The sequence below is a fragment of the Peromyscus maniculatus genome, chromosome 1 (assembly GCF_049852395.1).
Source record: "Peromyscus maniculatus bairdii isolate BWxNUB_F1_BW_parent chromosome 1, HU_Pman_BW_mat_3.1, whole genome shotgun sequence".
Taxonomy (NCBI): Eukaryota; Metazoa; Chordata; class Mammalia; order Rodentia; family Cricetidae; genus Peromyscus; species Peromyscus maniculatus.
The window spans coordinates 132,035,357-132,047,415 of NC_134852.1; the positions used below are offsets into that span (position 1 = coordinate 132,035,357).

General features: G+C 53.1%; 1 protein-coding gene across 4 annotated transcripts in view; it reads left to right on the forward strand.

Annotated features, from left to right (window-relative positions):
- Nucleotides 1-12,059, forward strand: part of Scnn1b (sodium channel epithelial 1 subunit beta) — a 60,164-nt gene extending 48,105 nt beyond the window's left edge. For all 4 annotated transcript variants that reach the window (XM_006980337.4, XM_006980338.4, XM_076551646.1 and 1 more), the window contains 9 exons: nucleotides 3,182-3,285; nucleotides 5,185-5,348; nucleotides 5,614-5,721; nucleotides 7,823-7,940; nucleotides 8,825-8,900; nucleotides 8,988-9,045; nucleotides 9,738-9,799; nucleotides 10,981-11,056; nucleotides 11,161-12,059. In XM_006980337.4, the coding sequence (XP_006980399.1) occupies nucleotides 3,182-3,285; nucleotides 5,185-5,348; nucleotides 5,614-5,721; nucleotides 7,823-7,940; nucleotides 8,825-8,900; nucleotides 8,988-9,045; nucleotides 9,738-9,799; nucleotides 10,981-11,056; nucleotides 11,161-11,541 (1,147 nt within the window). In that variant the 3' untranslated portion in view covers nucleotides 11,542-12,059. The remainder of the gene's footprint in view (nucleotides 1-3,181; nucleotides 3,286-5,184; nucleotides 5,349-5,613; nucleotides 5,722-7,822; nucleotides 7,941-8,824; nucleotides 8,901-8,987; nucleotides 9,046-9,737; nucleotides 9,800-10,980; nucleotides 11,057-11,160) is intronic.

The following is a 12,059-nucleotide window of genomic DNA, read 5'->3' on the forward strand; positions in this document are numbered from 1 at the left end:
AGTTCTATGACTTGCAAGGGGTGCGGGGAGACTCGGGAGTCTCAGAGGAGATGAAACTGAAGGAAATGAAGAAAGCAGATGTTTGATGGATGGGCTGGTTAGATAATGTTCTAGACGCGGCAGGGAACAGTGCGTGTGCAGAGGCTGTGTTTGCAAACATCTGGAGTGTTGCTGAAGTGTAGTGGATGAGGGGGAAGGGGCTAAGGGAAGGGAAGGGGCTGTGAACAGCACGGAGCCCCTGGAGGGATCTGAGAGGGGTGTGCCTTGCCTCATCACAGACAGTGGTCCTGATGCTGCACGGCAAAACAGAGAGAGCAAAGGTGGGAACAGGACTTCTGCAGGGATTCTAGCATGAGATGGCTGTTGGGGAACAAGGGGGCCAGGAGTCCTGGGGAGCTTGGGCCAGAGACCGAGCCTTAGGTAGAATTGGACAAGCTGGGGCAGCCCCATCCTGTTTTCCTGGCTGCTCCAGCCCAGTGCCCACCTCTAGCAATGTTTGTAGGGCCAAGGAAAGCCAGTTATTACTCATCCTTTTTGTACTGTTTCGGAAAACCAAAGCCCAGCGGTTGAGCAGGCCAGCCCCATCTGATGGTGGCAGAGAAAGCCAGGGATGGCGCCTAGGTAGGATTTCTGTTTCTGTGCTGGGCCATCTCATTCTGTTTGGAGCCCAGAGACTGAGACGGGAGACTGAACACAGGACTTCCTTATGAGAGCATGGGAGAATAACACTTGGTTATCCTGAGGATCAAGGGAGATGATGTATACCGAAACAGGCAGGGCTGGCTGTGGTGATGTGGAACATCAGTTGATATTTAAATTTCACATGTTTGGTGGACTTACCCTGTTCCTTCTCGGTTTTGATAAAATAAAAGAACAGAATAGATACACAGGTATTTGCTTGGGGATTCTTTTTGGTTTTATTTTGAAGAATACTTTTAAACCATTTACTTATTCATTCATTCATTCATTCATTCATTCATTCATTCATTCATTCATGGGAGTCACATGCCACAGCCCACATTCGAAGGTCAGAGAGTAACTTGTGGGAGCCAGTTCTCCCTCCCCACAGTGTGGCTCCTGGGGAATGGACTCTGGAGGTCAGGCTTGTCAGCAAGCACGCTTACCGGATGAGCCGTCCTACCGACCGCTGAGGAACACTTTCAGCGTTACTTCTGATGGCCACGAGCACATCCACATCACAGAGCAGAGATGGAGGAACAGTCCAACCCAGTGCTAGGACTGCAGGCATGCACCACTCTACCAAGCTTGCGATTTGCTTTTTAATCAAATAATCCCTTTTTTAAAAACTGGATAGGATTGTGTATACATACATGCTGTGTATACTTATGTGTATCCACATGTACTCACTGTGTGGGGACAGTATGCCCATACCCTGCTTCTGCTACACACAGTGACCAAATCAAGGCATGGCCACCTTCCAAAATACTTACCCTTCCTTCACAGGGAAACCTTACTTTTAGATTTTGTTATTAGACTGGTTTTTCTTTTTCTTTTTTGAGAGCAGGGGGTGGGGGTCAAGACAGGATTCTCTGTGTAGTTTTGGTCCCTGTCCTGGATCTCACACTATAGACTGGGCTAGCCTCGAACTCACAGAGATCCGCCTGACTCTGCCTCCCGAGTGCTGGGATTAAAGGTGTACACCACCACCATCCGGCTTAGACTGGTTTTTCTATTTGTTTGTTTTTCAAAATAAGGCCTCACTACCTGAAGTGGTTGGACGACAGGCATGGGCCACCACACCAGCCCTCTTTTCTAGCTTTATGTAAAATATGTAAGACCTTGTCATGAGCTGCCATCGCCCTGAGGTACCACAGCAGACCTCCCTCTTTCGAAGGGATGATTTTGCTATTACTCATCCCACTTTGCAGTTCCCAGCCGTTGGGGACTCGGTACCCACTCTCCCTCTGCGCCCATCCCCAGCCTTTAGCAACTGCTATTCCTCCTTCTCCCGTCTTTGAAATCCACTTTCCAGCTTGCACACATGAGGTGAGTGTGTAGAGTTTGATCTCACACACTGTGAATTTTGAGTTTCTGTTCGTCTATAGGTGATTTCCATTTCTCTTGCACAATTTATTTACTGAAGGAACTGGGTTACCAACCATTAAGTTCCCCGCTGTCTGCATTTTTTATGACTGCCCATGCTATTGTTTAACGAATCCTCCAGACTCCAGTTCTCGATAACAGTAGATAGAGTCTCTGTCCTGTGTGATCTCATTTTTGGACAAGGTTACCAATCTTCGATTATTACCTGGATCAAACTGAAACTTTTCATTTGATTTTGTGTGTGTGTGTGTGTGTGTGTGTGTGTGTGTGTGTGTGTGTGTGCGCACGTGTGCATGGCTGCCGTGGTGTATCTGTGGGGGCAGAGGACAACTCCTGACACTTGGTTTTCTTTCCACTCTGGGTCCTGGGAATTAATCTCAGGTTGTCAGGCTTGCGTGGTGTGGCTTTGCTTATCAGCCCAAGTGACACAATCAAAAGAGATTAACAGGGCTTATTTAACCAATTACAATTAAACCACCCATTAAAGTTACTTGGGTTTTGATTTAAATAAACAAATTGTAAAAACAAACATTTGTGAGACAAATGGGACCGGGAACCGCATATTTAATCAATAGCATTGAGAGATTTTGCTGATTGTTTTGAACATGGCAACAGCATCGTTTTGGGAGCTCTCACCTTTAGAGAGCTACAAGAAGCCATCACAAAGCCAGGCAGAGTGGTACACACCCAGAACCCCAGGACTGGAGGGGCAGAGCCGAGGACCCCCATCCCCAGACCAGCCTGGGCCGCACAGTGAAACAGTCTCAAAGTCAAAAGCAGAAGGGATCAGGACAAGGCCACATCCTCTTGAAGGTGTAGTGACTGAGGCAAGCGTCTGAGAACTTTTCTTCTTCACAAGCCACAAAGGTGAAACCAGCCCCAGCCAGGAAAGACTCCCTCTCTTCCCCCTCAGAGCCTCCCAGGAGATCCCCTGCTGGCTTCCACGGCAGGGGGCAGGGGGCTAGACTTAGCCTCCCCCTCTGCCTCCCTCCCTGAAGTGTTTGAAAGGCGGCAGCAGCGGCCCACTCCCTCTTCAGCAGAGCAGAACAGCGCCCTTTGGGGGACCCCTCTGCCCAGGGGAAGCTTCCAGCCCTCCAGCCTATCCTGTTTATTTCAGGAACTTCACACCTATCTTCTACCCTGATTATGGCAACTGCTACATCTTCAACTGGGGCATGACAGAGAAGGCGCTTCCTTCTGCCAACCCTGGGACTGAATTCGGTGAGTTTTGGTTTGCAAGGAGACACCAAGAGACGCTGCCTCTCTGGAGTGTTGGAAAGGTGACAGTGGTCCACTCCCTTCTTCGACAGACCAGGGTAGCCCTGTGGGGGGGGGGTCTGCCCAGGGTAAAGGTTAGGGGTTAGGGTTAGGATTAGGGTTAGTTTTAGGGGTTAGGTTAGAGTTGCAGTGAGTGTTAGGGTTACGGTTATATTTAGAATTAGGGTTATGATTAGGATAAGGTTAGGGTTAGGTTACGGTTAGGTTAAGGTTAGGGTTAGGGTTAGGGTTATGGTTAGGTTAAAGCTGGAGTTAGGTTAAGGTTAATGTTAGTGTTAGGATGAGGCTGGGGTCTAGGCTAGTATTCCCATTTTGTTGTTGAATACCATGATGTTTCAGAAACCACAGAGCTCATGGCTGTACTAGGTTTTCAAGTCCTCAGTTTCTTCTTTAAGAGTACAGTACATGGTAACTTAGAATAGCCCACAACAATATTCAGCTCCTGAGTCACTGCATCTTTGTGTTAAGAAGTCACCTCATCTGATCAGGAAATCGGGCCTGTTCATCATGATTGCGGCATGCTGAGAAGTTTCTACACAATTGGTCCAAGGTGCTGACTGGACTGGAGCCCAACAGCAGGAAAGAGCAAAGAGCGGAGAGGCAGGGGAACTTGGCTGATGGCGGATCCCCATTCCACTGCCCTGTCCTCTAGAGGAAGGCTGGTGGACGCTGCCTGTTATGGGATACACCTGTAAATCCAACCCTGGGCTGAAGAGATCACAAGTTTAAGATCGGCCTCAGCTCCAAAGTGAGATCTTGGAGAGGCTTTGACAGACACCCAGACACCCACATTTGGGGGCACGGCACACAGTCTCAGGCTGTGACACTGTTAACTATCGAAAGGCAAGATGGCCTTCCTTGACCATCAGAGTTACTGGCCGAGAGGAGGCCACGGAGCTGACTGTCTTAACCCAGCCCTTGTTAGTGAAAACAGTCAACAGACTGCTGGACTACTCGCTTGAGAGACACATAAGTACAATAAGTAGCCAATGAGCCTGGTTAGAACCCAGAAATTGCACTTCCTCCCTGTGTGACCTTAGAGAGGTCCCATTATTTCTTTGTGCATCAGTTTGCTTACCTGTAAAATGGGGATAATTATAGTACCTCATGAGATTTTTGTGAGCATCCAATGTGATATTTTGTATCTAGTAAAGCACCTTATAGCCAGGCAATATGGCATAAACCTGTGATCTCAGCAATCAAGAGGCTGAGATGGGAAGATCACCAGTTTGAGGCCAGCCTGGGCTACATAGCCAGATCCTATCTTAAATGAGCACCTCACTAGCACATAATATGTAGCAAATGCTAAGTGAGTGATTGCTCTGGCTGTCTCAGACAGGGATGGTCACCCCAGTGCCCCAAGCTCAGGGCTGGGAGCAGGCCTTTGCCTGGGAACCAGGCAGCCCAGCTGGGAAGAACTCTGACAGTGAGAACAGGAGTGAGGCGGGTCTTGGGAAGGAACGTTCCAGAGCTAGGAGAGGGCACACAGACGACTTTGAACAAACAGGAAAGCCGCTGGAGGAAGTGATACTGACTGCAGCCTGGAGAAAGAGTGGAATGTTCCAGAAGAAAGGAGAGGGCGGGAACGGCATTCCAGAGCGAGGGAAAAGCGTCTTCAGAGGCGGAACAGGAAAGGACTGAATGGGGAGGATGAGGTCACGTGCTGTGTGGGATGGAATGGGCTGGGCACCGTGGGTGGGCAGGGCGTGCTGTGTAGACGAGAGCCCAGGAGGAGATTATGGGCCCCTTGGCTGAATTGAGGCTTGAACACTTGGGTGGCGCGTCTCCCTTCCATCTGGGCGATGTCCAAGCTCAACCGCCCTCGCTATCTTTCCCTCGTAGGTCTCAAGTTGACCCTGGACATCGGCCAGGAGGACTATGTCCCCTTCCTTGCGTCCACAGCAGGGGCCAGGCTGATGCTGCATGAGCAGAGGACGTACCCCTTCATCAGAGAAGAGGGCATCTACGCTATGGCGGGAACCGAGACGTCCATCGGGGTGCTGGTGGTACAGCCGGGGCCCCCAGGCAGCCTGAGTGGAGAGGGCTGAGGGCATGTCCTCCCACATCCTGAAAGTAGCATTCACGACCCCAGGCACACCTTTGCCTCAGGGCCAACCTCAGTCTTTGGCAATGGCTCAGACATGCTGAGCCCTCTGGCGCCCCCTCTGGCACCTTCTGGGACCCGCAACTCCCCATCCCTTTGCAGTATCCCATGGGCTCCGTGGGAAGAAGAGGCTACCAGGGGTCTCCATGAGCCACCTCTCTCCACAGGACAAGCTGCAGCGCAAGGGGGAGCCCTACAGTCCGTGCACCATGAATGGTTCCGATGTCGCCATTCAGAACCTCTACAGTGACTACAACACCACGTACTCCATCCAGGTGGGAAGGCTCCGCAGAGTTGGTGACCATGGGGGGCCCTGTCCCCTTTACCTCAGCTCCCTACAAGGGCTGGGCCGGCTCTGCCAAATTTTTTATTTCTTATTTACTTACTTATCTGAGATTGGGTTACCCTATGTAGCCCAGGCTAGCCTGATATTCACAATCCCCCTTCCTCAGCCTTTTCAGTAGTGGGATTACAGGCATGCAGCGCCAGGCAGACCTGGCTGGACCTTTGTAAGTAGCACAGGGGACCATGGTGCTGCAAAGACCAGAGTTCTGTTTTCTCACCCAAGGTCCAGGGCTAGCCACTCTTAGGTCCCCTTGGCAGGTGTCCCTGGGGGAACACCAGGATGGAATTCTCATCCTTCTGTGATATCAATATGTCAGCAGCAGCAGCAGCAGCAGCAGCAGCATTTATGGATGCATTAACTGCAGCAGGTTGGCCATGTGCTATCCTTGAGGCACCCTATGATGAAACCCTATGATGCACATGGCTTTTTTCAGCTCTTGTGCAGGAATGAGGAAAACTGGGTTCTACAGGCCCTGAACTGAATGCTCACCAATTAATCTGAGGAAGTCCCTCTTGGGTAGCCCTCCTCAAGTGTCCCTGCTGTAGCCGGGAGCTTTCTCTTGTTTTGATCTCTGAGGTCAGCCTGGAACCTTCTCTCTACAGTCTTGGGAGCAGAGAACAAATCTTGCCTAAGGGACCAAATGGACAGATAGCTTGCTGACTTTTTCTCCCAGCCCAGCCTGCCTGGGGAGATGAGGGAACAAAGGCAAGCAGAGTGCTTACCTCCATGTCGGGGAGCCCTGAGTTTGGCATTACACACCCCCACATGGGCTGGCTTGGCCGCTTCCTGTCTGAGGGGCTTCTGTCGGCTGTGGAGAACTCTGGGCACCTCTGGAGCTTCCAGAGGAATGGATAGACAGACAGACAGACAGAGGCAGGGAGCATGGATAAGGAGGACTAGCTACATTCCCGGGCAACTTCAGTGCCTGCTCCTTTCAGGGCAAGAGCAGAAATCTAGACCCTGCCAGAAGTTCTGCCTACTGCCCACTTCCTACCAGGGGCTGCCTGGGCTACTCCAGCTCAAGCACAGGGTGGGGATGACACCTCTTTTCCTGAACTCAGTCCCTCCTCTGACCCCGGCTGTCTCCTCTTGACCGCACCTCCTGCCAGTGGGAATCTCGGCGGTCCCTCTGGGAGAAGTCCGATGCATTGGTCTGAAGGAGAGGGGGCAGGGAAGGAGGGAGTGGGCAGAGGCATGAGGAGTGGGCATGGGTTGGAGGTAGGAGGCCACAGTAGTCAACACTTGGGACGTGCACAGGAGGGAAGGAGCAGGCGTAATAACTGCTTACCAAGCGCCTGACACTGAGCTGAGTCCTCCAACCTTGGAAGGCAGGTATGACCAGTATCCTGTTTCTCCATGAGTAAACTGAGGCTCACAAGTTAATCACCTGCTTCAGGACATATAGCTGGTCTGTGAGTGGACTGGAACCAGGTCAGAATGACCTAAACATCATGGACACTGGGGCCTCGAAAGTGTCCTCACTACATCCAGTTCTCAGGGCTGGGGACTTGTGTGGCTCCTCTGCTCCACCTCCCCTCAGCTCTGATTCATTAAAGATCACCCCCTGCCTCCCTTGAGGGTCCCACCTCTTCTCCCCATAAGAAAGCAGATCTGAGCCAGCTTGCCCGCAGTCTTTCTGGGTCTCTGTGTGCACAGAGCTCAGGAGGGGTGCTGGTACTTCGCTGGAGGAGCTCTTACTAGTTTATTTGAGGCAGGCCACTCACTCCGGCTCACGCCATCTACAGGACCCAGCTTTGGGTGGAGAGATGGAGGCTGCTGGGATCTGGCCTGAGTCCCTGTGCAGGGCCCAAGAAGCTGCCATGGGGTCCAATGTACAAGAACAGCTGTGGCCTGACTGCAGGGCCTGCAGCTGCAGCTCTGCCTGATCACCGCAGGTTCTTAGCCAGAAGACTGCACCTCAGAGTCCCCATAGTCCCTAAGTCCCCTGGCAGCAACTTCTCTGGGGTCCCTCATTCTGGTACTGGAGTGGGACCATCCCACCATGCCTGAGATCTGTTCTGCACCCCCAGGCCTGTCTTCACTCCTGTTTCCAAGACCACATGGTCCACAACTGCAGCTGTGGCCACTACTTGTACCCACTGCCTGCTGGGGAAAAATACTGCAACAACAGGGACTTCCCGGACTGGGGTGAGTGCAGCACAGGAAGACAATCCCCTCGCTAAGGGGGCCCCTCCCTCCCCAGCCCCCTCTCCAAAAGAACCTTCCTTCCCCCCATCTTGATTCTGCGAAGTACATGCTTGAGACACACAGGTGTGGGGATGAACAGTCCCTCCAGGCATGTGTGTGCTGTGTACATCCCTGCACACACATGAGCCAGGGAACAGGGCTGCTGGAGAGTGTGCAGCATGTATAGATTCATCTTCAGGTGCACATAGGAAAGGTATGGCTGTGTCTTCGTGCACAGAACACCGCGTCCCTGCAGTACCTGTGTGTGCCCATGAGCAGGCACCCTGCTTCCGGTGTTTGCACGAGTGTGTGTACACACAAAACCATGAATCCATCCTCGGCATGTGCAACCATGCATGAAGGGAACTGGGCTGGAGGGGGGACACTGAAGAAGCTGCTGTTGTGATGGTGGCTTTCGGGGTCCACATCACAGGACAAACCCTCAATGGGTTCCTTCACAGATGGAGCCTGACACTGAGGGCGCTGGGGGATTGGAGTCAGTCCAGGGATGCGGGTCCTATCATCATTACAATATACAAATGAGGAAAGCATGCATTGATTTATTTGTTCATTTCTGGTGGCTCATCCTTCTGTACACGACCCCAAAAGCCATCTTCTGAGTAAGGATGAGGAGGGACAAAGGAGAGGACATTCTGACCTGCTGAGCTGCATCTAGAATGTTTAGGAGGACCCCATGTGAGGTGTGGGCAATGCTCTTAGTGATGGGGGCTTGGCCTGAGTCCCCCTTAGGTGACATAGGAGGAGAGCAGAGGCTCCCTGGAGGAGTGGGGGCCCCCGGAAGCAGCCCCCCCCAGCTCCTGACCGCCTCTCTCTCTCCCATGAAGCCTACTGCTACCTAAACCTACAGATGAGTGTGGCCCAGAGAGAGACCTGCCTCAGCATGTGCAAGGAGTCCTGCAAGTGAGTGTGGCACAGGGGACTGCCGGCGCTGGGGAGGTGGGCGCAGGGCGATCCGGCACAGCAACAGGGCTGGCTTCTCTATTCCAGTGACACCCAGTACAAGATGACCATCTCCATGGCCGACTGGCCTTCCGAGGCCTCTGAGGTGAGAAGGCAGAAGACCGAGCTCCTCTCCTCTCTCTTTGGGTTGAGAACAAGCCTGGGACTTTAGAGTCTTTTCCCTCTCTCCCCCTCCATCTTTCTTTCCCTCTCCCCCTCCATCCACTTCTACATCGCTTCCTCCCTCGGTCCCCCCTTCTTTCCACTCCACCCACACTCTCCCAGGCACTAGGCCAGGGACAGCAGAGTCTTCCCTCTACAGAGTGCATAGCCCAGTCAGTGAGAGATATATACGCAGAAATATCCTTTCCAAGTCACGGCTGGGGGGACAGAAACAACGGGAGTGGACAGCAGAGAAAGTGCTTGGACGGCAGGTCAGGGAAGGCCTCTCTACGGAGGTGCGAGAGAGCCATGGCCAGAGGCAGAGCTGGCCAGGAGGGCAGGGAGGATTCTGAGCAGAAAGAAGAGCAAGTGCCGTGGCCAGAGACGGGCACGAGGCTGAGACAATACCCGCCTGGGGAGAGGGCATCTAGAGAGCTGAGCTCCTCCTCTGATGATAGCCAGGCATCTGTGAGTTCCTCTGCTCTCAACTCAAGGCTCAGACTTCTGGAAGGTTCGGGGCTGCTGTGTGTGTGTGTGTGTGTGTGTGTGTGTGTGTATGTGTGTGTGTGTGTGTGTGTGTGTGTGTGTGTGTGTGTGTGTGTGTCCCTTCCTTTCAGCTGCCTTCTTGGGTTCTAGGATTGGATCTTCCATGTCCTGTCTCAGGAGCGGGACCAGAGTGCAAACATCACCGTGAGCAGGTAAGGCATGTGGTCAGGGCTAGCAAAGGCAGAAAAGGGAGGAACCAGCGCCCGGGGCGGGGTTTGCACGTGGAACAGCTGCCCAAATTCCTTTTGCTGTTAAAATCCAGTGCAAGACTGGAGGAGGAAGAGAGGTAGCTGAGGGCTCAGTGTATAACGGAAGGGCCGGGTTCCCACATGTCGGCACCTCTCCATCACCACATCCTCCGTTCTAAAAAAAAAAAAATTATCCTGTGCGTGGTGTGTATGTGTGTAGGACACGCATGCCATGGTGTGCATGTGAAGGTCAGAAGGCAACTGTGTGGAGCCATTTCTCTCCTTCCAGCCTAATGTGGATTCCTGAGATTGACTCGGGCCATCAGGCTTGTGTGGCAAGCAGTTTACCTGCTGAGTTGTCTGGCTAACGCCCATCCTTCTGGTTTTCCTCATCTATCCACGTCTCCGTCCATCCAACACAAACACTCTGAGTGCAGGAAAGGCAAGGTCTACACCACCAGGAACCTCGAGCTTAGATGCAGGAAGGGCTTCCCGCCAGGAGTGTCTTGCACGAGCCCCTGTCCTTTAGGAACAGGGAGAAGCCTCCGAGTGCCTGAGAGACAGGGAGGTCTGTGAACAGGTGACATTTGAGAAGTAGGAGCCGTTCCCAGTCAAGAAGAGGCCAAGATAACCAGGGGCACGGTGGGGGGCAGGGCGGGGGAGCTCAGTTTGGGAAAGGCCTGGAGAAATGAGACAGCCCAGTCTTTCCAGGGATCCCCAATGAAATGGGGAACCACTCCTCTGTCACCCTCTCAGTCCCTGGTCACCCTGCTTGAGGCAGCCATACTTCTTGGATGTGTGGCATATGGCCTGGGCTACCCTAGGCCCAGAGAGGAGCTTCAGAGTGACTTCTGGGACCCTCTCAGGCCAGAAGACCCTTTAGGAAAATGGCAGACATAGGGATGAAAAAGAGGTCCACAGGACAGGTGCTGGGACAGATGTCCTTTGTGGCTCTGAGGCTCAGAACAAGTGGGAAGGAGCAATACTTCCAGGTCTGGTCTGGGTCTCCCCACTCCAGACAGCAACTCAGGCTGGAGGTGGTGGGCAGGGTGCCTTGAAGTGCCCTTCCCATGGGACACATGTGTGCACCCATCCTGGGAGGGAGCACAGGCCACGGTCCCAGCCTGCCTTGCTGCCTCCTGTAGGAAGGGTGTTGTCAAGCTCAACATCTACTTCCAAGAGTTCAACTACCGCACCATTGAGGAGTCGCCAGCCAACAATGTGAGTGTGTGGGGGACTGTCTCATGGATCCCCGAGTCCCTAGGTGGGTATTAGGGCCCCTAAACCTGGACAGACCTGAGCCTTCATTTTCCTGTTTCCTACAGATTGTGTGGCTGCTCTCTAACCTAGGGGGCCAATTTGGCTTCTGGATGGGGGGCTCAGTGCTGTGCCTCATTGAGTTTGGGGAGATCATTATCGACTTCATTTGGATCACCATCATCAAGCTGGTGGTCTTCTGCAAAGGCCTGCGCAGGAAGCGGCCACAGGCACCGTACACTGGCCCGCCCCCCACCGTGGCCGAGCTGGTGGAGGCCCACACCAACTTTGGCTTCCAGCCTGACACAACCAGCCACAGTCCCCATGCTGAGGTCTACCCTGACCAACAGACTCTGCCTATTCCGGGAACCCCACCCCCTAACTACGACTCCCTGAGGCTGCAGCCGCTGGACACCATGGAGTCGGACAGCGAAGTTGAGGCCATTTAGGCCCCACCCGCCCAGCAGCTGGTGAACTTGAAACTGAAAAGTTACAACCATTGCCAGTGCCTCCTTTTATTAGGCCTCATCCAAAGAGCCAGGAACACACGTGCCCATGCCAGAGCCCATGTCCCTCTAGAGCAGCCCGCAGTAACTGGTCAGCCCCAGGCTGAGGGGTCTGGACGGTCAAGATGCTGGTACCAGTATACTGGAGTTGTAAGCTTGCCTGGCTTCTGCCCACACTTCCCACAGTCTTTGCTCTGTGTTGCCTTTTGGCCTAGTAGACAGGTTCCAGAGAGCCCTGGAGTCCCTCTCCTGGGGGTAGGCCACTTCCTCTGGGTATGTCACCACCTCAGTCCTCCAGAATCAATGACCTTGCCCTAGTCGGCACTGGCCATCCTGTTAAAAGACCAGGCTGGGGTGAGGGGGGTGGGAGGTGCTACAGATCATGGGGAGGGGGTATCGGGTAGGAAGGCTTGTCAGGGGAGCACATGCTTTGTTTAGAAAATAAAGACAGAAAACATGGA